Source organism: Nicotiana tomentosiformis, chromosome 12 (genome assembly GCF_000390325.3).
Source record: "Nicotiana tomentosiformis chromosome 12, ASM39032v3, whole genome shotgun sequence".
Lineage (NCBI taxonomy): Eukaryota > Viridiplantae > Streptophyta > Magnoliopsida > Solanales > Solanaceae > Nicotiana > Nicotiana tomentosiformis.
In genome coordinates, this window is record NC_090823.1 from 74,508,957 (window position 1) to 74,536,692 (window position 27,736).

The window sequence follows — 27,736 nt, forward strand, 5'->3', positions numbered from 1 at the left end:
TTTGAGATTATAAGTATTATGCTATTTCAAACAAGTGATAAGTAAATTCGTGAAGGAGAGAGAGTAAGTGAATAAAAAAATGAGTTTCGTCGAAGTTTGGCAATTTGGGAATAAAACACGGTCCGAGCTATAATACCCGGTACTTATGGACTAGTGCCATACAAGGAACTACATGACCATGATAGTATGGTGTATAAGGTATGTTAAAAGTATGTAGTATTTTAAGTAAGTTGAGATAATTCTTAACTATGTGGGTAATTAGTTAATTATTAGATAATGGGGATTACTTAGTTAATCAAGGAATTGTTGGATGATTAATTAGAGAAATTGGATAAGATTATATCCTTCCCCAACGTGGCAGCCCATCACTATAATTAGTAACTCGTGAACTATGTTGCAAAATGGCAAAGTTAGGTGAATTTTGGGTGGCTTAGTCATTATGCAAATGGGACCCACAAATCTTAAATGTAAAGGACTTTATATATCTTTAAGTGAGACATTTAAGATGGAAAATCTCAAACAAGATTCATATGACTCTTTTACAAAGTAAGATAGATTAACGTGAGTTTGCTTCAACAAGTTCATACAAGAACATGTATATACATGTAACGTGAGTTCTTCAATAAAAAATTTATACGAGACTACATAATGTTATGTCAATGGGATTTTGCAATTCTAAAGGAGTACGGTGCAATCTTTCTCAAAAATATCACACGAATTTTCCCTACCCAGGTATGTTAAGACTAAGCCCTTCCTTCATTTTGGCATGATCTCGTAATTACATGTGTTTGATAGCGAGGCATAAAGAGAAGTTCATACTCCCGAATTTATATACATTATCCTAGTCTCATAAATTATAGTATTCTCCTTATCGAAACTTCATATTTAATTGAGTATTGTCTTCTTCTAGTCAAGAGAGCAGAGAGCCTATATATACAGTATTACAGTATTTTCATTACCATCGAGCTATAATCGATGGGCAGGCCCCTATTGGGCAACCTCTGATCAGATGCTAAGTTATATACCGAGCCTACTATGGCCGAGCACCTATGAGCGAGCCTAGAATGGCCGAGATACAGAGCCTAGTATGGCCGAGCGCCTATGAGCGAGCCTACTATGGTAGAGCAGTTATATATACCGAGCACTATAAGGCCGGGCAGCTATTTTACTTACTATATTGAGAGAGGTGAGTCAGTATCAATAGGTAAGCATATCTTCAAATTATCTTTGACTCCAGTTACTTTTAGTTATTATATTATCATTTCAGTTATTCTGTTGCCTTATATACTCGGTATATTATTTTGTACTGACATCCATTTTGCCTGGGACGTTGCATTTCATGCGTGCAGGTTCAGACAGATAGATGAGTAGACCTCCTCAGTAGGTGTTGCCTGAGTTCAGCTTGATCGGTAAGCTTCGCGTCCTTCAGAGTTGCTGAGTCTAGAGTTTTGCGTACATCTTGTGTATATATGTATATATATATTACGAATAGGTTGGGGCCTTGTTCCGATCACAGTACATCCATCAGTAGAGGCTTGTAGACATATCCTGTCAGTTAGTGCAGTATGTTGGACTTGTAAGCCTTGTATGTATATTTTGTTGGTTTGCCAGCTATAGTAGTTATGACGGCCTTGTCGGCCTAGCTTTATATTTATGTTTAGTCAGCATTCGCAAATTGTCTTGCAATATGGCCCATGGCCAAAGTATGACATTATATGTTCAGAGTCCCTTAGTCGCAAGTTGGTACGCAAGGATAGGTGAGGCACCGGGTGCCGATCTTGCCCCCCAGGTTCGGGGCATGACACCAGCAAAATGGGCATTAGTACGAAATAATGTACTGAGTAGGTAAGGCAACAGAATAACTGAAAGCTGAAACTGAATTGATAATATAATAACTGAAAGTAACTAGGAGTCAAAGATAATCTGAAGATATGCTTACCTGCTGATACTGACTCAACTCTCTCATATAGTAAGTAAAATAGTTGTCCGACCTTATAAGGCTCGGTATGTGTAACTGCTCTGCCATAGTAGGCTCGCTCATAGGCGCTCGGTCATATTATTCTCTGTATCTCGGCCATTCTGGGCTCACTCATAGGCGCTCCGATATAGTAGGCTCGGTATGTAACGTACCATCTGATTAGAGGTTTCGCAATAAGGGCCTGCCCACCGATTGTAGCTCGATGGTGGTGAAAATACTGTAATATTGCCCAATAGAGGCCTACCCACCGATTGTAGCTCGATGGTGGTAAAAATACTGTAATACTGTATATATATATATATAGACCCTCTGCTCTCTTGACTGGAAGAAGACAATACTTAACTAAATATAAAGTCCCGATAAGGAAGAATATGATAACTTATGAGACTAGGATAATGTATATAAATTGAGGAATATGAACTTCTCTTTATGCCTCATTATTGTAATGACCCGGCCGGTCGTTTTGAGTGTTGTAGCCACGTTCCCTCATTTACTGCTTATTATATGCTCAATTGTTGTTATGTGACTTGCCGGGGTGGCTGGTTTGGTTCCGTGGATATTTCATAATGAATTGGGACACTTTGTCCCAAAGTTATAAGTTTAAATTGAAAAAGTTGACCAGATATTGACTTAGGTGTAAATGGATCCGGAATGGAGTTTTGATAGTTCTAAAAGATCCGTAGGGTGATTTTTGACTTAGGAGTGTGTCCGGATATTGATTTGGAGGTCCGTAGGTGATTTTGACTTAAAACGGCGAAAGTTGGAAAATTAGAAGTTTGAAAAGTTGAGAAGTTTGACCGAGAGTTGACTTTGTGGTTACCATGCTCGGATTTTGGTTCCGGAAGTTGGATTAGGTCCGTTGTGCCATTTATGACTTGTGCACAAAATTCGAGGTCAATCGGAATTGATTTGATAGGTTTCGGCATCGATTGTTAAAGTTGGAATTTATTAGTTTTCATTAAGCTAGAATTGGGGTGCGATTTGTGTTTTTGATGTTGTTTGATGTAATTTAAGGCCTCGGCTAAGTTCGTATCGTGTTTTAGGACTCGTTAGTATAGATGGTTGAGGTCCCGGGGGCCTTAGAATGTTTCAGATGGGAATCAGATTGAATTGTGGACTTAGAAGTGCTGAAGCTGGAATTTTGTTGGTGTGATCGCACCTGCGAGAGATTGATCGCAGGTGCAATCTCGCAGAAGAGAGCAGGGGATCGCAGGTGCGGGCCTGAAGAGATTGGCCAGTGGTCGCATGTGTGAAGGAATTTATGCATCTGCAAGCCCGCAGATGCGGCAGGGTCTCCACAGATGCGGATTATTGGAGGCAAGGCTAGGTCCGCAGAAGTGGTTTTCCACAAAAGCGGATTTTTGACCGTAAAAGCGGCACTGCAAAAGCGGCTATTTGGACCACAGAAACGGAACCTTTGAGCAGTGTTTAAATTCGAGGGTTCCGACATATTTGTCATTTTTGGACTTTACAAGCTCGGATTGAGGCGATATTTTAGAGGGATTTCATGAGATTTCTTGAGGTAAGCCATTTTTGATTATTTTTACTCAATAATATTGAATAACCATTGAATTTCCCCCATAGATTTGGTGTTTTTAAAGTGAAAATTTGGGAATTTGACCCATGCATTGGAAAGTGAAAATTGGAGGTTTGAGTGGTGATTTGGAGTCGGAATTTGGTAAATTTGGTATGGTTGAATTCGTGGTTGAATGGGTGTTTGGATTTTGTAACATTTTTTGGATTCCGAGACATGGGCTCGGGGTTGACTTTTTGAGTTGACTCTTTGACTTTTGATTAAGAACTTAACATTTTCATATGGAATTGACTCTGATAGCTCGTGTTGATTGTATCGAGTTGTTTGTGGCTAGATTCGAGGCGTTTAGAGGCCGATTTTCAATGCAAGGGCTTGCTAGCAGAGTGATTCGATTTGCTTGAGGTAAGTGTCTTATTTAAACTCGGTTGAGGCACTAGTTGCCTGAATTGTTGTTATATCTACGTGCTATTGGGTGCGCACATGCGTGGGGATGAGCCCATGTGCGAGCACCGGGGTCATTTATTCATGTTCGGGTTGTGCTCGGGCTCTTATAAACCTAGATTTGACTATTAAACTTTAAGATCACATGTTGTAATAGTTTATTTGATCTATTTGAGCCATGATGAAGCTACATAGAGGTTAAATCCCTGAATGAACTTGATAAATGCTTTTTAGTGATGAAATTACCGACATGTGGAATTTGCATTTTCTTGATCATTTATCTGATTATTTGATTCCTTCCTCTACATGCCATGATATTGTCTGAGTAGGATATTTTAGAAACTGTGCACATGAGCACACGAATAATATTCTCACTAACTTGATGAGTTAGCTTTAAATAATGTTCTGTGCTGGTTTAAAAGGGCAGAACTACACCCGAATAGCTAGTATCCTCAATAATTTAAGCTTCTCTTACCTTGCCTTGTTTATTTACGATACTTATTTAGTTGGTTATACTCACACTACATTCTGCACCTCGTGTACAGATCCAGGTATTTTCGGGCGCGGTGGTTGCTGATCTTGGAGTTTTTACCTGTTCGGAGATTATTGAGGTAGATGCTTTGGCGTCAGAAGACCTTGACTCTCCTCCTCTATCTTTTAGTTTTACTTATACTATTCTACCTTCTTAGATAGTGTTTTAGACTATGTTATTGTATAGATGCTCATGTACTCAGTGACACCCGTATTTTTGGAAAAGTCAGTATTCGAGTCGCAGTTGTTCATATCGGCTATTTATAAGAGTTATTGTTGTTAAAAGTGCTTCATCTTATTTTTAATATAGTAATGCCTAGTTTTATTGTGATTGTCGGCTTGCCTAGTTCTGTGATAGGCACCATCACGATATGTTGAGTTTAGGTCGTGATAAGTTGGTATCAGAGCCTAGGTTACATAGGTCTCACGAGACATGAGCAAGTTTAGTAGAGTCTTGCGGATCGGTACGGAGGCGTCTGGACTTATCTTCGAGAGGCTGTTGAACCCTTAGAAAAACTTCACATTCTTGTTTTCTTGTCGTGCAAATTTGTTGATTCCGGAAACTAAACTTCTGTTATTCTATTCTCTCATAGATGGTGAGCACACGTGCTACTGGCTCGGGCAGACGACCACCAGTACCACCATCTAGGGTCACGAGAGGCCGGGGTCGCAGTAGAAGCCGAGGTGCAGCTCGTACAGCGCCTGTAGACCCACTAGTTGCTCTAGCTTAGGAGCAAGTCCCAGATGTGGTTGAGCCGATGGGACCAGCTCATGCACCAGTTGTGCCCATTGTGATTCCAGGCCTTCAGGAGGCTTTGGTCCAGATATTGACTGTTTGCACTAGCCTTGCTCAGGCGGTTTCAGTTCAGGACACACCAGCCATTTCTCAGGCTGGGGGAGGTACTCAGACTCACGCCGCCCGTACTCCAGAGCAGGTAGTGCAGGGACTCCAGACACCGGGGGTACTTCCAACTCAGGACTTCTTGGATAGGTGCCAGCAGATTCTTTGCACGACGGGTATTCTGGAGACTAGTGGGGTCTCGTTTACTACTTTTCAGCAGACAGGGACAACTTTAAGATGGTGGGAGGCCTATGAGCGGAGAAGGCCAGTCGGTATTGCACCACTTTCCTGGCACGAGTTCTCCGTTTTCTTCTTGGAGAAGGTTGTGGCAATGACCCGCATGGGGCGTTGCGTAGGTAGTTTGAGCAGCTACGCTAAGAGGGCATGTCTGTGACCCAGTATGAGATAAGATTTTCAGAGTTGGCTCATCATGCAATCTGGTTGGTTCCCACTGAGATGGAGAGGATTAGAAGGTTCAATGATGGCCTCTACTATCCGTTGCATTTTGTTATGACTCGGGAGAATGCATCAGGTGCTAGGTTCAATGAGGTGGTTGATATTGCTCGGCGTCTAGAGTTGGTCCGCAGTCAGGAGCGTGAGGAGGGGGAGGCCAAGAGGTCTCGTGGTTCGGGTGTTTCTAACGGTGTTTCTTCTGGGGGTCAGTCTCACCACAGCAGGGGTCTCCCTTATAGGCCCGCTCAGACAGCTCGTCCAGTTCATCGTGGTGCATCAGTTAGCCACATTTCTTACAGTGCTCGTTCGGGTTAGTCATCATTCAGTGCATTACCAGCGCATAGTTCTTGCCATGCCTCATCTACTCAAGTTTCTACAGGCAGTTCCTCGGGTTATCAGGAGCAACAGCTCCATTAGAGGAGGGGTTGTTTTGAGTGCGGGGACTTGAGTCATCTCAAGAGGGATTGCCCTAGACTATTGAGTGGTGTTCCACAACAGAGTTCTCGGCCGATGATATCAGCACCAGCAGCTACACCACCCGCTCAGCTAGCTCGGGGTGGGGCTCAGGCAGCTAGAGGTCGCCCTAAAGGGGGAGGCCAATCAAGTGGTGGTCATGCTCTATTCTATGCTATTCCTACCAAGCCAGAGGTCGGTGCTTCAGACGCAGTGATCACGGGTATTGTTTTAGTGTGCCACAGGGAAGCTTCCATATTATTTGACCCTGGTTCTACTTATTCATATGTATCATCCTATTTTACTTGTTATTTGGATATGCCCTGTGAGTCCTTAGTTTCGCACGTTCATGTATCTATGCCGGTGGGAAATACTATTATTTTTGACCGTGTGTATTGGTCGTGTGTAGTGACTATTGAGGGATTGGAGACTAGAGTTGATCTCTTATTGCTTAGTATGGTTGATTTCGATGTGATTTTGGATATAGATTGGTTGTCTCCATGTCATGCTATTCTGGATTGTCACGCTAAGACAGTGATGTTGGCGATGCCAGGATTGCCAAGGAGAGAGTGGAGAGGTTCTCTGGATTATGTTCCCAGCAGGGTGATTTCTTATTTGAAGGCCCAACAGATGGTTGGGAAGGGGTGTATGTCATATTTGGACTTTGTAAGATATGTTGGTGCTGATACTCCTATTATTGATTATGTTCCGGTAGTACGAGACTTTCCGGATGTGTTTCCTGCAGACCCTGCCAGGCATGCCACCCGACAGGGATATTGATTTTGGTATTAACTTGATACCGGGCACTCAGCCCATTTCTATTCCTCTGTATCGTATGGCACCAGCAGAGTTGAAGGAATTGAAAGAGCAACTTCAGGAGGTTCTTGATAAGGGGTTTATTAGGCCTATTGTGTCGCCTTGGGGTGCTCCAGTTCTGTTTGTGAAGAAGAAGAATGGTACTATGCAGATGTGCATTGACTATAGGTAGTTGAACAAAGTTACAATCAAGAACAAGTATCCTTTACCGCACATTGATGATCTATTTGACCAGCTTCAGGGAGCGAGGGTATTCTCTAAGATTTATTTGAGGTCTCGTATCACCAGTTTAAGATTCGGGACTCAGATATTCTGAAGACGGCATTCAGGACCCGCTACGGTCACTATGAGTTCCTTGTGATGTCTTTTGGGATGACCGATGCCCCAGCAATATTCATGCATTTGATGAACAGTGTATTTCAGCCATATCTTGATTCGTTTGTCATAATATTCATTGATGATATCCTGGTATACTCGCGTAGCCAGGAGGAGCATGCCCATCATTTGAGGATTGTACTACAGAGGTTGAGGGAGGAGAAGCCTTATGCCAAGTTCTCCAAGTGTGAGTTTTAGCTTAGTTTGGTGGCGTTCTTGGGGCACGTGGTGTCCAGCGAGGGGATTAAGGTAGATCCAAAGAAGATAGAGGCGGTCCAGAGTTGGCCCAGACCGTCTTCAGCTACTGAGATTCGGAGTTTTCTCGGCTTGGCTGGATATTATCATCGCTTCGTGGAGGGTTTCTCGTCTATTGCACCGCCTTTGACCAGGTTGACCCAGAAGGGTTCTCCACTCATGTGGTTGGATGAGTGTGAGGAGAGATTTCAGAAGCTCAAGGCTGCCTTGACCACAACTCCAGTTCTAATTTTGCCTTTAGCGTCAAGTTCTTATACTGTGTATTGTGATGCTTCTCGGATTGGTATTGGGTGTGTCTTGATGTAGGAGGGTAGAGTGATTGCTTATGATTTGCACCAGTTGAAGCCCCATGATAAGAACTGCCATGTTCATAATTTGGAGTTGGCAACCATTGTTCATGCATTGAAGGTTTGGAGGCATTATCTCTACGGTGTGTCTTATGAGGTACTTACGGATCATCGGAGTCTCCAGCACTTGTTCAAATAAAAGGATCTAAATTTGAGGTAGCGGAGATGGTTGGAGCTGCTAAAGGACTATGATATTACCATTTTGTATCATCCCAGGAAGGCCAATGTGGTGGCCAATGCCTAGCGTAGAAAGGCGGTGAGTATGTGCAACCTTGCATTTATTCCGGTAGGTGAGAGACTCCTTGCATCAGATGTTTAGGCCTTGGCCAATCATTTCGTAAGATTAGATGTTTCTGAGCCTAGTCGGGTTCTAGCTTGTGTGGTTTCTCGGTCTTTCTTATATGATCGCATCATAGAGCGTCAGTATGATGATCCATATTTGCTTGTCCTTAAGGACACAGTTCAGCACGGGGATTCCAAGGAGGTTACTATTAGGGACGATGGGGTGTTGCGGATGCAAGGTCGGATTTGTGTGCCTAATGTCGATGGGCTACGTGAGTTGATTCTTGAGGAGGCCCACAGTTCGCGGTATTCTATTCATCCGGGTGCCGCAAAGATATATCAGGACTTGAGGCAGCAATATTAGTGGAGGAGGATGAAGAAAGATATAGTGGGGTTTGTAGCTCGGTGCCTAAATTGGCAGCAGGTAAAGTACGAGCACCAGAGACCGGGAAGATTGCTTCAGAGGCTTGAGATTCTAGAGTGGAATTGGGATCATATCACCATGGATTTTGTAGTTGGGCTCCCACGGACTTCGAGGAAGTTTGATGCTATTTGGGTGATTTTGGATCGGTTGACCAAGTCCGTACATTTCATTCCAGTCGGGACTACTTATTCTTTGGAGCAGTCAGCTAAGATCTACATCCCCGAGATTGTTCGCCTTCACAGTGTGTCGGTGTCCATCATTTTACATCGGGGCACACAATTTACATCGTAATTTTGGAGAGCAGTGCAGCGAGAGTTAGGAACACAAATTGAGTTGAGTACAACATTCCACCCTCAGACAGACGGACAGTTCGAGTGCACTATTCAGATGTTGAAGGATATGCTACGCGCTTGTGTCATAGATTTCGAGGGTCCTTGGGATCAACTTCTACCGCTTGCAGAGTTTGCCTATAACAACAGCTACCAATCGAGCATTCAAATGGCTCCGTATAAGGCTTTGTATGGGAGACGGTGTCAGACTCTGGTGGGTTGGTTTGAGCCGGGTGAGGCTAGGCTATTGGGTACTAACTTGGTTCAGGATGCTTTGGACAAGGTTAAATTGATTCAGGATCGGCTTTGCACTGTGCAGTCTAGACAGAAGAATTATGTTGAATGAAAGGTTCGTGATGTTGCTTACATGGTGAGGGAGAAGGTACTACTCAGAGTTTCACCCATGAAGGGTGTTATGAGGTTCGAGAAGAAGGGCAAGTTGAGCCCTCGGTATATTGGCCCGTTTTAGGTGCTTGAGAGGATTGGGGAGGTGGCTTACAGGCTTGCATTGATGCCTAGTCTATCGAGTGCTCATCCAATGTGTCATGTATCCATGTTCCGGAAGTATGTCGGCGATCTGTCTCATGTTTTGGACTTCAGCACGGTTCAGTTGGATGGTGATTTGATTTACGATGTGGAGTCGGTGGCCATTTTGGATCGGCAGGTTCGAAAGTAGAGGTCAAAGAACATAGCTTTAGTGAAGGTACAGTGGAGAGGTCAGCCAGTCAATAAGGCTACTTGGGAGACCAAGCGGGAAATGCATAGCAGATTTCCACGCCTATTCGAGACTCCGGGTATGATTCTAAACCCACGCGAGGACGAACGTTTGTTTAAGATTGGGAGTATGTAACGACCCCGTTGGTCGTTTTGAGTGTTATAGCCTCGTTCCCTCATTTACTAATTATTCTATGCTCCATTATTGTTATGTGACTTGTCGGGGTGGTTGGTTTGGTTCCGGGAATGTTTCAAAATGAATTGAGATATTTAGTCCCAAGGTTGAAAGTCTAACTTGAAAGAGTTGAATGGATGTTGACTTAGGTGTAAATGGCTCTAGAATGGAGTTATGATAGCTCCGTAGGGTGATTTTGGACTTAGGAGTGTGTCCGGATATTGATTTGGAGGTCCGTAGGTGAGTTTGGCTTGAAATAGCAAAAGTTGAAAAATTAGAAGTATGAAAAGTTGAGAAGTTTGACTGAGAGTTGACTTTGTGGTTAACGGGCTCAGATTTTGGTTCCGGAAGTTCGTTGTGTCATTTATGACTTGTGTGCAAAATTCGTGGTCAATCGGAATTGATTTGATAGGTTTCGGCATCGATTGTTGAAGTTGGAATTCATTAGTTTTCATTAGGCTTGAATTGGGGTGTGATTTGTGTTTTTGATGTTGTTTGATGTGATTTGAGGCCTCGACTAAGTTCGTATCGTGTTTTAGGACTCCTTGGTATAATTGGTTGAGGTCCCGGGGGCCTCAGAATGATTCGAATGGGAATCAGATTGAATTGTGGACTTAGAAGTGCTGAAGTTGGAACTTTGCTGGTGTGACCGCACCTGCGAGGGATTGATCGTAGGTGCGAGCTCGCAGAAGTGAGCAGGGAATCGCAGGTGCGGGCTTGAAGATATTGTCCAGTGGTCGCAGGTGCGAAGGAATTTCTGCATCTACGAGTCCGCAGATGCGGATTATTGGAGGCAAGGCTAGGTCCGCAGAAGCGGTCGATATCTCGCAGAAGCGCACCTGCAGATGCACAAGATTTGTCATAGGTGCGCGAGGTCGGGAGTTGTGTGTTTTCCGCAGAAGCAGATTTTTGACCGCAAAAGTGGCTATTTGGACCGCAGAGGCGGAACCTCTTGGCAGTGTCTAAATTCGAGGGTTCCGAGATTTTTGTAATTTTTGGACTTTACAAGCTTGGATTGAGGCGATGTTTGAGAAGGATTTCACGAGATTTCTTGAGGTAAGCCACTTTTGATCATTTTTACTCAATAATATTGAATACCCATTGAATTTCCCCCATAGATTTGGTGTTTTTGAAGTGAAAATTTGGGATTTTGACCATGTATTGGAGAGTGAAAATTGGAGGTTTGAGTGGCGATTGGAATCGGAATTTGGTAAATTTTGGTATGGTTGGACTCGTGGTTGAATGGGTGTTCAGATTTTGTAACTTTTATTGTATTCCACGGCGTGGGCCCGGGGTTGACTTTTTGAGTTGACTATTTGACTTTTGATTAAGAACTTAGCATTTTCATATGAAATTTATTCCGATAGCTTGTGTTGATTGTATCGAGTTGTTTGTGGCTAGATTCAAGGCGTTTAGAGGTCGATTCGCGAGGCAAGGGATTTCTAGCGGAGTGATTTGATTTTCTTGAGGTAAGTATCTAATTTAAACTCGGTTGAGGCACTAGTTGCTTGAATTGTTGTGATAGCTACGTGCTATTGGGTGCGCACATGCATGGGGATGAGCCCATGTGCGGGCATCAGGGTCATTTATTCATGTTTGGGTTGTGCTCGAGTTCTTATAAGCCTAGAATTTACTTTTAAGCTTTAAGCTATGATATCTCACATGTTGTAACAGTTTATGTGATCTATTTGAGCCATGCTGAGGCTACATAGAGGTTAAATCCCTGAACGAACTTGATAAATGCTTTTCAGTGATGAAATTGCTACACTTTGCACATTCCTACATTTTAGCATGTCATTTATACCAATCCAGGAGCATCGGAATCTTATTTCATTCATTATATACATGTAAACTATTAATTGCTTATGTATGATATGTTTGGACTTGAGGCCAGTGACTATGCCGGGCGGGTTATGTTATTGGCACATGAGTTGTCCATGCAGCACGTGAGTTATCCATGCGGATCCATATATTGATATTTTTGGCACGTGAGTTGTCTGTGCAGCACGTGAATATATTGATATTATTGAGACATGAGTTGTCCGTGTCGAATGTGAGTTGTCCGTTCATGTTCTATTGTTAGCACATGAGTTGTCCGTACAGCATGTGTAATTTGCATTTTCTTGATCATATATCTGATTATTTGATTCCTTCCTCTACGTGCCATGATATTGTCTGAGCAGGGTATTTGAGAAACTGTGCACATGCACACACGGATAATCTTCTCACAAAACTTGATGAGTTAGCTTTAAATATTGTTATGTTGTGGTTTAAAAGGGCAGAACTACACCGGAATAACTAGTATCCTCAATAATTTAAGCTTCTCTTACTTTGCCTTGTTTATTTACGATACTTATTGAGTTGGTTATACTCACACTACACTCTTCACCTCGTGTGCAGATCCAGGTATTTTCAAGCACGGTGGTTGCTGATCTTGGAGTTTTTACCTGTTCGAAGATTAGTGAGGTAACTGCTTTGGCGTCCGCAGACCTTGACTCTCTTCCAATACCATATATCAAGGGCCTCCCAAACCTCTCTAGTCAAGGTCTGCGGACGTCAAGGACTACGAATTCGGCAGCATCTCCCCGGTAACAAGGGCCTCCTCCAATACCATATACCAACAACAACAACCAGAGAAATCCAGTAACATATAAATATCAATAACAAGACACCATATAACAACAACAAGTCACAACTACTTCACGAACGACAAGCTCTGATTGGAATCCGTATAACCTATATCACCCCTTATAGACTTCTTACTTTAACTTAACAGTATCATTAACATGATAATGAAGTCATTCATCAATGATTCCAGCCTTATACCATATATTTATAACAAAGGAAACAATCCACAACTCCAATTATCCTCAATTAGAAACTTTATTCACTAGTTCATGTCTAATCCATCCATATAACTTAATCAACATCAAGATAACCTTACGCATATGCAAGAACACAATACACATACCTCATACAGTAGCTTCAAGTTGAAATCCAAGTTATATTTAGCTTACAACATCCCTCAATAGCAATACAACACCATAGAAGTGACTTAAGTTAATCTTCACTTCCAATCTAAAGTTTCATATGTTTCTTTCACCAATTCACTTGATAAACATATAGACATGCATAACAACAGAAACTATATCATAATCAAGTTATTTTTCCCATTTTATATATATATATATATATATATATATATATATATATATATATATATATATATATATATATATATATATAGAGCCTTAAAACAACCCAACAAATGATAAAATCTCTTCCCCTTTCAAGTGCTATCTTCTAATCTTTCACACCAAAACCACAACCAACATGTAGTTAACCTTAACCACCATCAAAAGTATGTTAAACATACCTTAGGAAGTAGATAAAATTCTAATTCTAAGCTTAACTTAGTTCACCATCATCCTTATTCACATCACAGCACCATAGAGGGGTTATTCTTCACCTTTGGCTAACTTTGATGTTGGATTATGGTGTATTTTTTTGAAATTTGTTTGGAGCCTTGGGGGAACTGTTTGGGAGGGTTTGGAGAGTGTGAGGATGGATGGAGGTCGAAAAATTAGCAAAGCGCATCTCAAAAACGAGATAAAAACAAGTGAAGGCCGGCCACCAACCAAGTGGGTCCCATAGGGGCATCCTGTGCAGTCTCGCGAAAATGTGAATATCTCTCTACTCTGATGTCGTATTTACAAATGGTTTAATACGTTAAAAACTAAACTTGTAGATATTCAATATTGTAGGTGGATCATCCAGTATTTCCAAGTATAATGGGAGAAAAGTACAGCTACATTTGACCTAATGTTCAGCACATTTATGAATGTAACTTGTGATGACCTTTGCCAACTTTTGTTCCACAACTCGCTTGACTTCAAAACATAAAAAACAACTATCATACGACTAACATAACTCATAATAAACCTCATTATCAGGTTAAGCACCCTAGTCTTACCCCAAAAGTACATGTTATAACATTGCCAACTTGTCGACTTTTGACGAAACTTATTTTCTTCAATTTATTTAGCTTCTAAGCCTTCCAACCCTCTTGATACTTGTTATTCATGATCTTAAATATTTGTAAACTCCAATTTAACATGATTAACTTACTTTATGTACTTTCAAAGATGATCTTATTTCTTAGCTTACATCAATTAACTTACGACGTACTTTTTACGTGCGAAAATATGGGGTGTAACAGCCCAAAAGGAATCACATTATAGCAATATGTGCCGAAGTTCGTTATGAACGAAGTTTTTTCCTGATCCTCCGGGTGCATCTTGATTGGATTGTACCCAGAATAAGCATTGAGGAAACTCATTAACTAATGCCTGACCGTCGCATCAATCATTTGATCAATGTTTGGAAATGGGTACGAGTCTTTGGGGCACGCCTTATTTAGATCCTTATAGTCTACGCACATGCGAAATTTGTTTTTCTTCTGTGGAACTACTACTACGTTAGCTAGCCAATCAGGATACTTTACCTATCAGATTGAACCGATATCAAGCAAATGAGTTACCTCTTCTTTGGCGAATTTGTTTCTGACCTCGGCAATAGGGTGTTTTTTCTGCCTCACCGGAGGGATGTTAGGATCCATGCTTAGTTTATGCATGACCACTTCTAGGGGGATACCTGTCATATCTGCATGCGACCACGCACAACAGTCAACGTTAAATTTAAGAAATTCTATGAATCTTGACCTGAGCTCAGGGTTTAGTCCTGTCCCCAAATGGAACTTCCTCTCCAAAAAGTTTTCAAACGAGGCGACTTGCTCAAGTTCTTTTGCTGTGGATTTTATGGCATCTGTTTCCTCTGGTACCTGGAAATATCTTGGTACCTATTAGGATTTCGATGAATCCTCCCTCTGGTTCACTTCGTTTGGCTCTGGAGAAAGCACCGGTTCCTGTAATTGCTATATTGCATGCTCCTTCCCTTTGCTACTGGAAACTGAGATTGCGTTCATATCCCTTGTTGTTGGTTGATCTCCGTTTATCTGCTTAATTCCCTCTAGAGTGGGGAATTTTAAAAGTTGATGATATGTTGATGGTACAACCTTTATCTCGTGCGGCCATGGTCTTCCAATAAAGATATCGTAACCCATATCGCCATTTACTACTTCGAAAATGGTCGTCTTCATTACCCTTTCGGCATTTATGGGCAACAGTATTTCCCCTCAGGTTGTTACGCTCACCAAATTAAACCCGATAAGGAGCTTTGTGGCAAGAATAATGCTTCCGGTTAACTTGGCTTGTTCTAGCACTCTCCATTGGATAATATTGGCTGAACTCCCTGGGTCCACCAAAACACATATAATTTTAAAATCCAAAACATTTAGAAAAATTACCAGGGCATCGTTGTGTGGCAGCAGTAGTCCATCTGCGTCTTCCTCCATGAAAGTAATTTCATCCTCAGCGACTTCCCAGAGTCTCTTTCTGTGGGTTACCGATACCTTCGTCTTTTTTTTTCGCTGAAAATGTCACACCATTGATCTCGTTTCCCCCAAAAATCATGTTGATCGTCAGATGAGGAGGATCTTCTCCTGCTTTCGAGGGTTCCGCTTTATCACGGTTGCAGTCGTAGTTGTTTTTAGCCCAGTCTCTTAAGTATTCTCTGAGATGGTCATTTTTCAACAATGTCACTGATCCACTCCCAATCCACACTCAACAATGAGTGGAAGAGGTTGTTGGAAGAATAGTACCCAACTATGAGTCGGGGTCGATTTTCTCAGGGAGCTAACAATAGGTGTTAGAGTGTATACTTGATGCGTGAAGTCGAAACAACTTAAATACACTTCCAATCAAATTGGTTTGCAATTTACTTCTACAAACTACACTATCAATGCTCAATAAGAGAAATGAAACTAGAAAGTGACTAACTATTTTTGGTTATTTTCAAATAGGTAAAAAGCCTAGGGATGTAACCTTTGCCTAGGTGTTCGCCTAATGAGTTAAGTACGTTAACATTTATTTTATTGACCGGGGTGTATTATAACTCTCAACTCTAAGTTACCCACTCAACACCTCTTGGTCATAGAGTGATTTTGCCCAATTTGGCTTTCTCAAACCCAAATGGGTATCAAGCTAAATAGTTGATATGAGCTCAAGTCCGGTTTTTCCTATCTCTAGTTCAAACCCTTTAATTAGGCTAGTCATTCTTAACTTGCCCAATTTCTTGTTAGCTAAGTTTTCCTAGACTAAGTCCCTCTTTCTCAAGTAAAGACCAAGTCAAAAACGAATGAATCAATGTTTGCAACCATTAATTCTAAAATTAAAGTATGAACAAGGCTAAATAACAAATACTCAATCATAAACAATCATTAAATTAAATACCCATAAGGTTTACACACTAGGGTTGGGTCACAACCCTAGTAAATATCTAGCTACTCATAGTAGAAAATGAAGAAAACAAAGAAGAAATACTAACTAAACTCATAATATAAAATTAAAATGATAAACTATGATTTTTTTGTCCCAAAATGATCACAAATTTCCTAAAATAGTAAACTACAATGGCTACAGCTGAGAAAACTCCACAACTTGACCTAAATATATGATTCCTGTCTATTTATAGTATCTCAAAATTCGCTGACAAAAATGCCCCTCAGGAGGTTCTGCGGCCGCACAATTCCATGTGTGGTCCGCACATTGCTTGAGTTTGTAGGGGAATGGATTCTGCAGCCACACAATTTGGTCTGCGGCAGCAATTTAGCTTTTGCAGCCGCTCAATTCATGTGCGGTCCGCACTTCAGGCAAGGCTTCATTCTTGGTCATTTTGCATACTCTCTGAACTTTTTGAATTCTTGTTAATGCGGACCATGTTCTGCGACCGCACAAATTGTGTGTGGTTCCACTTCTCTTCATTCCATCTATGAGCTTCAACAACAGGTTTGTGGCCGCAAGGAGAATTCTGCAGGCCGTACTTTTGGTATGTTGCACCCCTTCTTGCCTTGTGAGTCAGAACACTCCTTTTTGAGTTGGATTTCTTTATTTTAGCCCAAATATCTAACTTTCCTGCAATTTGCACACTTTCATTAGATTTGGGAACATAAATCAATACTTACAGACTAAAACAAAAGTAAAAAGGTGCCAATAAGTGGTCAAAATATATATTTATCAATCGCCACTTTCTCACGTAAATACCGGCAGTCCCCAGTCCGGTGGCCGTTGGTCCCATGGTATTCACACTACAAATTTAGGTCCCTCTGACTAGGATCGAATCTCATTGGCTTCAGGAACCGTGCTTCCTTAATGTTCCTTATAGCCGACACCGGTTCTACTACGCTGACATTGAAGTTGTATTCGGAAAGCCTGGGGTAGGAGGAGTCTCGGGAACCCGATATCTCCTTGTCCTGCAATGATCTGTTATTCCGGCCGCAAGCAGCTCTACTATCGATAGCGAATCTATCCGTCAATCGGAAACCTCTGCCGCATCCTTCAGCCCTTTCATAGGGCAAAAACCGACCTCTAGAAGACTGCCGGTTTGTGTCGAAATCATGCTTTGATTTCTCCTTATTCTTCTCCAGGTCCCGACCCTTGGTTAACGCCAGGAAACCGAGCTGGTCATCCTCAATTCTTATCTTTGACTCGCACCGGTTGTGAACATACGCCTATGTTGTTGCCTGGAACTCGAGCAGACTTTCTTTCAATTTTCGAGAAATGTCGGAGCTCCTCGGATTTAGCTCTTTAGTAAATGCTTCAGCTGCCCATTCATCTGGTACGACCGGTAGCAGCATCCTTTCTTTCTCGAATCTGGTCACGAACTCCCGCAATAATTCAGAATCTCCTTGTGCAATCCTGAATATGTTGCCTTTCGGGCATGTGCCTTTCTGGATCCGGCATGGGCCTTGATAAAAGAATTTGCGAGCATCTCGAAGGAATCTATTGAATGCTCGGGTAAAAGCAAATACTATGTCAGAGCCCCTTTCGTAAAGGTCTCCCCGAATTTCTTCAGTAAGACTGACTCAATCTCGTGCGGATCTAAGTCATTCCCCTTCACCGCCGTTGTATAAGTGGTGATGTGCTCCTAAGGATCTGAAGTCCCATCATACTTCGGCACGTTTGGCATATTGAACCGCTTTGGTATCAATTCTAGTATCGCGCTTGGTTTGAACGGCAACTGGGTGTATTTCTTTGAGTCCAGTCCTTTCAATACTGGTGGTGCATCCGAAATTTGAATCATTCGGGCATTTATTTCCCTCATAAACTGCATGGGTTCGATTTTAAAGGGATCATTCTCATTGTTGTTACCAGATCCGCTATCGTTCCCCCAGCCCTGTCGAAGCCGACTTCGCCCCTCGGAGGCGTTGAAATCGAGATAAGACAACATAAATCTTGGTTCCGGGAGCAGAGCTTCCGGAGGCAATAATAACGATCTTAGTAAGCAAGAAGATAAAATATTATTGAGCTTTAAACAGTATATAGCATAAGTTTGTCAGAAAATTTCTGTCCCCTACAATTGTTGTTGAACTCACTACTTATAGTTGCTCCTATGGAACAAGGTCCTAGAATCAAGCCCCTCTTAAATGACAATTATGGGGGCCATTGAAGAATTTATAATGGCAGGCTATGAATGACATATTCTCTATAACGGGTTACGTACTTAATGCTATAGAATATTCTCCATTAAATGTTACCCACTGACAGACATTTATTTTGTCATTATGAGCAACATTCCCTTCGGGAACAAACGAGATTGCTGCCCTCGGACTTGATTGCCATTTGCCTCGCTTTTCATCTGCCTTTGGCTCCACGTGACGCTTTATTATGCGAGCATTTAATATGAACATATTTTACCCTTTACACATAATGGATAATAAGTTTAGTAACCTTTCTCCATCCAATGTCCATGTTAGCCTATTAAGTGATGTGATTTTGAATGAATATGATATGATAAAATATATGGAATATGATATCCCGTACGCGTGTATATTTTTATTTTTACCTATTATATATATTTACTTAAACAAACTTTAATTGGTAATACTACTTTACTAGTATTTATTTTAATTTGTAATTTTTATTATATTTGAGTTCGAACTTTCACATTAAAAATTGGAATACTGATTTGTTGACCTCTTGGTTGTTTTCGAGGAAACCTTGATCTGAAATGAATATCATGTTATATATTTATCAATAAACTAGAAATATTCGTATTTTTTTAGATATTAACTCTATGAAGTTACCAAATTATTAGTAAGTTTTCAAACATAAGAATCTATATATCTATATAAAGGAAGGATAAAGAATACCGACTTGACACCTCTCTTTGGTTATGTAGTACTTATCCTCTTTCTTACTTTTTATTTTTTTTTGCTTTTTTCCTCTTATTTTTCTACTAAATATATATTTTCTTCTTTAGAGAAAGAATGAAATGGTTGCAATAGGTTTGTTGTATCTTAGGCAGTTACAATATGATGAAAATTATATTAGTTGCAATTAAAGTTGTAACAGATGCAATACCCACCCTTTTAGGGAAGACGATACGACTCAAGTTTTTTTTTTTCTCTTTAAAAAGAAGTTCCATCAATTATTATAGATGTACCTTGCCTTTAGCGTGCATCAAGCACCTCTCTAGAAGAGAATGTTGCTTCGTCTTTGATTATCCAAAAACAATACTTAATAGTTAATACATTATTATGATGCAATGTACGTTTATAACTAATTTTTATTACAATTAGTGCACTAATGCTAATTATATTACAACAATTGCTCAGTATAAGTTATTAATTCTATTCATATTACTCAACTTAAGTTACCAATTGTATTGGTTACTATAAATGTTTATCGACATCTTTTCCGTCACAAAACTTTCTTCTCTTTATCAATGTTTGAATATTCTATTACACGATTGTTCTGTTTTGTGTTAAACAATTTTAAAACTTGCTAGATGAATAATTTTTAATGTTATTGGATTGTGGTCCATTATTAACAAAGAAGTTGTGGAACCCCAAAAGGCACAACACTGACGGCTAAAGCAACTAGACAATTGGAGAAAAATAGATATTTAAATTATAAGGCCGAATTGCTATGTATCTAATAAATCTTTTGCATGCAAAGTAAGCAAAGAAGGTCAAGACAATCTTGGTAAAATCACATTGAAGTATTGCATATGTGAAGAAGGAAAAATTATAAGAGCTTAGGAGACAATTCGAGTTGGCTCAGATGAGACCAACAGAGTTTGTCAAATAACGTTTTACAAGAATTAAAGAAATTGTCGAGAGTGTAAGGACCAATGGAGAAGTATGAAGAAGAAGTTAAAATTATTGAAAAAAATATTGCAGCCTCTATGTATAAAATTTCACACAAAAACAATAGTTCTTAGGGCTAACATGGATCTTAACACCTCAAGACTTGGTAATTTAGAAGGTGAATTGGTGACATATAACATGTCCCTAAATCAAGAAGTGTATGAGATCACCGGATCAATAATATATGCATGAAAAAGTAATCATGTTGAGAAAAATTAAGAAAAAATAGTGCAAGTTTAAAAAATAAAGGAAGAGAAAGAAACTTCTATCTAAAAATTGGAGAAAAATGAGCAAATAAATAATAGAAGATTGATGACAAGTACCCAACAATTGAAAGTCGGAGAGAAAGTGTTCCAAGCCTCCAACAATTGAAAGTTGAAGAGAAAGTGCTTCAACAATTAAAAGTTTGAGAGAAATTGCTCCAACAATTGAAAAATTTAAGAGAAGTGCTTCAACACTCTCTATAGAAAGATCCTCTTTTTTTCCTCCCAAATGTTCTTTCATTTTTAAATCTTTTTGGCTGTTGATTAAGGAATCTACAAGTGACGGTATTTGAGGGAGTCAAATACAAGCTTGATGAGAAGCTCATCGGTAATATATACATATTTTATTACTTTTAATCTGTTGCATGCTCGTAACTATAGCGTGGATTCATGTGTACTAATAATTTTGCCTATTGTTTGGTGTAAAAATGCCATCTTTTTTAATTTTAGGAATGATTATAATAAAGTGAATTCTCTTTATGTATGTAGAATATAGAATAGGCGTATATGAGTGGTACGAGAAATTAATCAAGAAAGTACTAATTTTTTTGAAATTTTCCATAAGATTGGTAAGAGGAGGATCGTTGATTTGGTTATTGATAGAAGGATAATAATTTCTGGTTTTATGGAGGAATTGAAGAGTATGAAATATTAGAAATAAAAGGAGAAAATAAAAAGAAAGAATTTTTTTTTAAAATGTCATCGGAGAAAAAAAAAATTCAAAAATGTCAAGGTAATGGGAAATATTAAATGCTAAACCATTTTTGCTCTTTTTCTTTCTTTTTTTCTTTTATAGAAGGTAAGGAAAAGTAAAATAATACTTGGATATAGATTTATTAAATTCCTAAACTGTGAAAATAGAAGTATTTAACTTAAACGTATCTACTAGAAATCTCAAGAAAACAATTGAAATAGAGAGTCAAAATCAAGTGTCTAATGTCGGCAACTCTTTTAATATTTCGGTATTAAAGAAAAAAAACTATGTCGTTAATTTAACATATTCACTAGTTATTATATAACAAGTTGCGAAAATATAATTAATGGGTTGTGGATTATATCACACGTTGCTAAGATATAATTAATGGGATGTGGAGAAAAAGATTAACTGTAGCTATTTATCTTGCTTATTACTCGCCTTTTGTTTACGTGGATTTTTTGGGACTTAAAGCAAAGAAAATTAATAAGTAATGTTTAAGCACCCTACGTTATGATATTTTTTCTAGGTAGATTGTCATCGTTACCTTTTAATTGTTAAAAGTGGAGTAATATATAATTTAAAAAAGTAATTTTATGCAATATAACTTCTACGTAAATTTAGTTTTTTCGGGCAAAATGTAGAAGTGTCAAACGAGCAAAACATCGACAAGTTAAAATAGGTTGAACCCATAGATCAATTCAACGTGTCAATATTATTTTCGCTAAAATAATTAGACGACTCATCATACGGTAGGAACTCACTTATTCGAGAATTTAATTTATGAGTTAGCGGTAACAAAATATTTATACTACTAGGCTACTATTGAGTAATTATAAGTAAATCTCTTAATAAATATTGAGTAATAATTTGATAAAATCGATAATTAACTATCAGATATCAAAGTTTACTAGTAATAATACAAATAATGTAAAATTTACATTGTTCATGTATATAATTTAAATACTTTATTGTAACGGTAAAAATTTATTTGCAACAGATGTTTACACCAAGCCTAATTAAGTTAAATCATAGAAAATAAACTAAGGTCTATTAGGAATTTTATTTTTAATAAATAAAACATTAAAAAAGAAGCCAGTAGAGTCATAATAACCCAACTACTTCTATCTTACAAACTCTTAGGGTTGCCAAATACCTAACTTGCCATCATCATCTGTATTTTATTTCCTGTAATCATATTGTAATAGCATATTTGTTGTATCTTGTGGCTTGATTATTATGTACTGAAGTAAAGATTCATAGTTCTCAATTCTCATCCTCTCCTTCACCCTTTCTCTAAGTTCTAATCCCGTTTCTTTGTCAAATACTTAGGCAAAAATGCAAAATCTTGTCTTCTTCTTATACAATAGTTATACTAAAAAACAAGTATGCGAAAGCCATTAACTTGAAAAAAAAAATTTAATCAATAAATTTTACTAGCACTAGAATAACCATAGTTAGAATATTAAGAAAGAAGGAGAATTTGTGCCACTTCAAGTTTTCTGATTCATGGCAATGGTTTTTTTTTTCTTTCTCCTATTTACTAGACATTATCGTTAGGTGCATAGTAGAATAGATAGCTAGATATTAAGTATATTAATTAATTATTATAGTAAATTATCATGTACTACAAAATAAATGAAAGCTAACTATGGTTAAGCACTAACTGTTGTAGCTAACTAAGTGACAAGTGAATATCAGATAAACAAATTGATATTTTAGATAAATTAGAATGAGGTTAATCAATAATGTAGAATCTAATCATTCAAAATTTATTTAGATAAAAATAATACAGCCAAATTCTCCAACTCAAATTCAAAAGAATAGAAAATTTCCTTCTCATAAAGGGTTTTGGGTTTAGCTGTATTCATTTCACGGTGCGGCAGAGCAGTAATCCCATGTGGTCGGTTGTAAGATCTCGAAGCTTCTCTTCTTCCCCTGCAACACAGCAACAATGGAAGCTAGGGTTTTCAATGCTCAATCGCTCTCTATCGTCCGCCGCCGTCAATGACGGCGACGTTGAAGAAATCCGCGGCGGAGAGTTACTGAAACTGGAAGAAGTGGAGACAATCCTTAAAGACGTTAAAGCTGATAACGTCAAAGTTATTCCTATACCTAAACACGTTGATTTTGCGGATTTCATGGTTGTTGCTACTGGTCGATCGGCTTGGCACGTTCGGAACATTGCTCAAGCCCTAATTTACAAGGCAGGTTCGTTTTCCTTTGCTTGCTATTAATAATGTGAATTTAGCTACTAGAAATGTGGAGATCTGTTTCAGTTTCTTTTTCATTTATTCAGCGATTAGTCTCTCTCTCTCTCTCTCTCTCTCTCTCTCTCTCTCTCTCTCTCTCTCTCTCTCTCTCTCTGTGTGTGTGTGTGTGTGTGTGTATAGATAAATTTGGTGGCTGGCTAACTTGCGCGCACTGGATAATCCACTAGGTATCTCAGCTTTCACTAGCATAGTCTATCAAGGTTTAGACAGATGGAAAAAAATCACCTAGTTTTTGTACTTTTATGGGTATCCTGGTCTTTCATGGTCCATTACAGCCACATAGACCGCTAGGCAACACCTTGCTATTGAGAGGATGATAACTTTTATGGCTTATAAAGTAGCATACCTGGCACTTGGGGTTGTTTGGTTTTTTTTTTTTTTTTTTTTTTTGGGGGGGGGGGGGGGGGGGGACCGGTGTTACTTACACAAATATCCCAGTTTTGTTCCCAGAAATAGAAAGTTCCCTGTTCTTATTTTGTTTGGGTATTTTGAGGAGAAATCTGTTGAGTGTTTGTTATTTTATTCGTCTAACTTTACCTACTGTTGTCTGTCAAAGGAAATGGAAAACTGAAAATGCATTAAACTGTCATGCCCTATCAGAAAACAGATATTCTTGTCATTTTAAAATTTTATCTTGGGTAAGGGGTGTCTGTTCAATTATTGGTTTTCATTTTGAAGCTTGTGAAAGGCTTGGGTGAGAGGAGGTATAGCCACTGCAAAGGAAAAGGCTAGCAAAGCTGAAGTTCCTGACATAGCTCTATTGTTCATTCTGCTGCATTGCATGTCTCATCTCAGTGCCTGCAGGCAAGGCTGAATGCTAGCACACGCCTCTGCGTCTGAGAGAAAAAAAAAAGATAGGACCTTTACTTCGTTCACTTCCATCTTAAAGGACATTACCTTCACACGATTCACCATATTATAGCAATTTACTGCATATTTCAGGGGAGGAGTTTGTCTGTAAAAGAGAAAACAGAGACTAGAAAAGGGGAAATATTAATGTCTATTCCAGATTGTGGACTGGGAAAATGCATGCAACAGCACAACTGAAAAAGAGAGATGCAATCCTGGTAACCTTCGGATGGAGAGGCTACAATTCCGCTGGTGGAACCTGGAATTGTCTCACTGTAATATATACTGTTTTATTGAGCGGAAGGATGTGCGACAGATAAAGATGAAGGAAGATGAACTTTCTGGTGTCCTTGTTAGGTCAGTTGAGGAACCTGTTAGGTGACTGATAATGGGTATTGAAGCCTAGGTATCAATGTATTCCCAAAGAAAAGAATATAGTGCCTGTGATTAATTTTAGCTGCGATCTTAGTATTGAGCTTGCAATCTACCAAGAAAGCGGTGGGATCTCGTGACAGTACAGGAATGAAAAGCAAATAACAGTCAACATATCAGATTCACTAGACCAGACATAGGATTTTTGGTAAAATGAATTGTCAACTATGGGCTCTTGAAAGAATATACATTAGGAGTATCTACCTGTGGTTGACTCCTTGAAACTTGTTACTTACTAGAAAAGGAGTATCTACCTGTGGTTGACTCCTTGAAACTTGTTACTTATCACAAAAGGAAGATCTACTTGTGTTGACTCCAGTGTTATCAACGGCGAAAAGCGCAAAAAAGCTCTACGGTCTGTTGGGGCTTTAACCGCAAATAAAGCGTGGGCTTTAATAAAGAAAGACACAAATAGAGAAAAAATACTAATATGGATGTGTAGTCCAACACCAATAATATAAGCACGAATAACAAATATATGGACAGAAATTTTTAAAAAAAAATGATAAAGTGAAATATCAATTGTTTAGTGTCCGTTGTCGCCTCTTCAGCATTGTGCTTATTGACAAGGAAAAGTATGCCTTAGAACCTTGATGACGACATTGAAGTGCCCGCTAGGCGAGGCGAAGCGCTCAACATGTTTTGCACATCGCTTCAAGGCTTAAGCACGCCTTTGACAACACTAGTTGACTCCTAGAAACTTTCTATACATGCCTTTTTGCCAAGCATCTCATATAGCTTTGATGTGTTATCTTATCCAAAGAAAAATGAATCTGGAAATAAGTTCTGTGCATCTTTATCGTTCAAGGTTAGGAGAACTTGTAAGAACGGTTTATTAGGAGATAAACTGTGAAATGAACATCAATGCATGTTTAGTGTTGAACTACTGTGAATAAATATTTTAACGATTTTACTTGAAGAATCATCTTCCTTTTCTATAACTTCACTTATTTTGTTTGATGAACAGGTTAAACAAAAGCAGAAAGGATCAAAGAGAATGTTGTTACCCAGTGTGGAAGGGCAAGAAGGGGGGAAGTGGATTGTAATCGACTCTGGTATTAAATTCTTCATTTTTGAAACACTATCTAGGTAATTTAAAGAATTTTGTGGATCTGGATTCATAAAATGTGATAAAGCATTGTGCATTACGTGGTTATTTATTTCCGAGGATTCATTCAGGTAAATTCTGAAGATGGTTCACTTTTTACAAGAAAGATCTATCTGTAGAACTTTTTGAAGAGCTTTTGCAACATAAATACATGCTTGTAAGTGTTCTTTGTCAGAGGGAAAAGTAGTTTCCCAAGTTGCTTCAATTGGTGTGGTCCATCAAGGGTTCTGCGCTTATAAGAGTTCTTGATTTGATCATATAACTTTTAAATTCTATCAATTTTTCATGCTTTATGACACTTCATTAGCTTCTAATCGCTGCCATTATGACAGTTGTGATATTTGTATTAGTAAAAGAATTGATTTCCATGGTTTGTTGATCTAGTTTAATAAGGGTATCCTCTAACATTAATTTTGGTGCTATATGGACGATGAACTGTAATCTACAATCATTTTCTACCATCTCTCATGCTGTTACTCAGCAGTAAGGTGCTCCGTGGCTGGATTATGATTTCCATTATATAAGTCAGGTTGATACTGACTTGTGCTTATATTTTGTCTGATGTACATGTACCAAGTTTGCCGAAAATACTATTTTCGGCCAATTGAGAGTGCTACCTTCTGTAATCTGATAGTGATGAATTGCATAGATCAATATGAGTGAGTGCAGGAAGTGATTTTACTAGTCGTCAATTACGAAACTTGTTAGTTCTCAGATTCTGCTGAACTCTTTAGTATTCTACTATCAGTTGTTGATTTTATTTAACTGCAATAGGCAAATTAGTAATCCATGCACTTGATGAGAAAGTGAGAGCATACTACAACTTAGAGAGGCTTTGGAGCACAGATGCATCAAACCAGGACCATGGTCTTGTCCAGGGTCAGGTAATTATTTTTAGTTCCTTTACGATTGTTGGGCTGAATAACACGTCATTTCAAATATCCTTATCGGAAATTTACATTATGTTAGGATTTGGACAAGGCATTTTTGAAGGTTCGCCCCAAGAATAACTCAAAAAAACGCCCATCAACAAGTGCCTGAGCTACAAGTTACAGCATGGAAAATCAGATCCTTCATGTTGGCTGGCAGATGCAGCCTTACTATGGAAGTAGCTTCTTTCAGGAATAGCGGAGGATTAAGTTGGAGATGTTATTAGTAGATTTCCATTGCGAGTTCGGAGTATGACTTTTATAATGGTACCTGTGTAACCTTTGAGGTGTACATTTTCATTGTATGTTACTGCCTGTCAGGTCGTGATGTTTTCTTGTTGATGAAAACATTGGCTTGGTACAAGCGGAACTAAGGTCCATAGCAATGTTCAATCTTCAAACTATTTTTCTAAAGTTCTTTTTTTTTGGCTTAATATAATACTATTAACCTGCTATAAATCATTTGCAGATAAGACATGTAACCTGCTATAAGCCTAATAATATGACATTGCAGAAAATGTTTGAACTGTTAGTATTCCATTTATTAGACACCTGGTAAAAAACTCCTCAACTGGCAAATCAAAGACGCCAGAGCACAAAATGCTATGTTAAATAGGAATAATTCCAAGATGGACAAAGTACTGTGAAGTGTTACCTGGTCGTTTTGTTTAAATACAAGTTAATATGTCGGGATTATTTATGTTGTGATTAGTTGTATTGGAATTATGATGGTATTAAATATATTGGTATTATTTTTTATTAATTGTTTGGTATATTGTATTAAAAATTCCGATATTATTAATTTTACTGCTTTTTCTTGGGATTACTATTTCACTATTTAGCATATATAAATTATACCGGTACTATTTTTACTCTATTTTTGAGACCAACTCCACAATAGGCGATTTTGGAGGGAAAATTCTTCCTAACTTCATAGATTAGTAACTTTAACTTATTTTTGTTCAATTTTCAT

General features: G+C 38.9%; 1 protein-coding gene across 1 annotated transcript; it reads left to right on the forward strand.

The window, feature by feature from the left end:
• Nucleotides 1-22,978: 22,978 nt before the first annotated feature.
• On the forward strand, nt 22,979-27,177 carry LOC104102649 (protein Iojap-related, mitochondrial). Its single transcript, XM_009610421.4, has 4 exons — nt 22,979-23,379; nt 25,694-25,781; nt 26,609-26,718; nt 26,804-27,177. The coding sequence occupies exons 1-4, from the start codon at nt 23,071-23,073 to the stop codon at nt 26,873-26,875; spliced, it is 579 nt and encodes a 192-aa protein (XP_009608716.1). The 5' UTR covers nt 22,979-23,070; the 3' UTR covers nt 26,876-27,177.
• The last annotated feature ends 559 nt before the right edge of the window (nt 27,178-27,736 follow it).

Coding starts and splice junctions, on each gene's coding strand:
- LOC104102649 (XM_009610421.4), top strand. CDS start 23,071: ATGTGGTCGGTTGTAAGATCTCGAAGCTTCTCTTCTTCCCCTGCAACA. Junction 23,380..25,693: donor CTCAAGCCCTAATTTACAAG/GCAGGTTCGTTT, acceptor TTTGATGAACAG/GTTAAACAAAAGCAGAAAGG. Junction 25,782..26,608: donor GTGGATTGTAATCGACTCTG/GTATTAAATTCT, acceptor TAACTGCAATAG/GCAAATTAGTAATCCATGCA.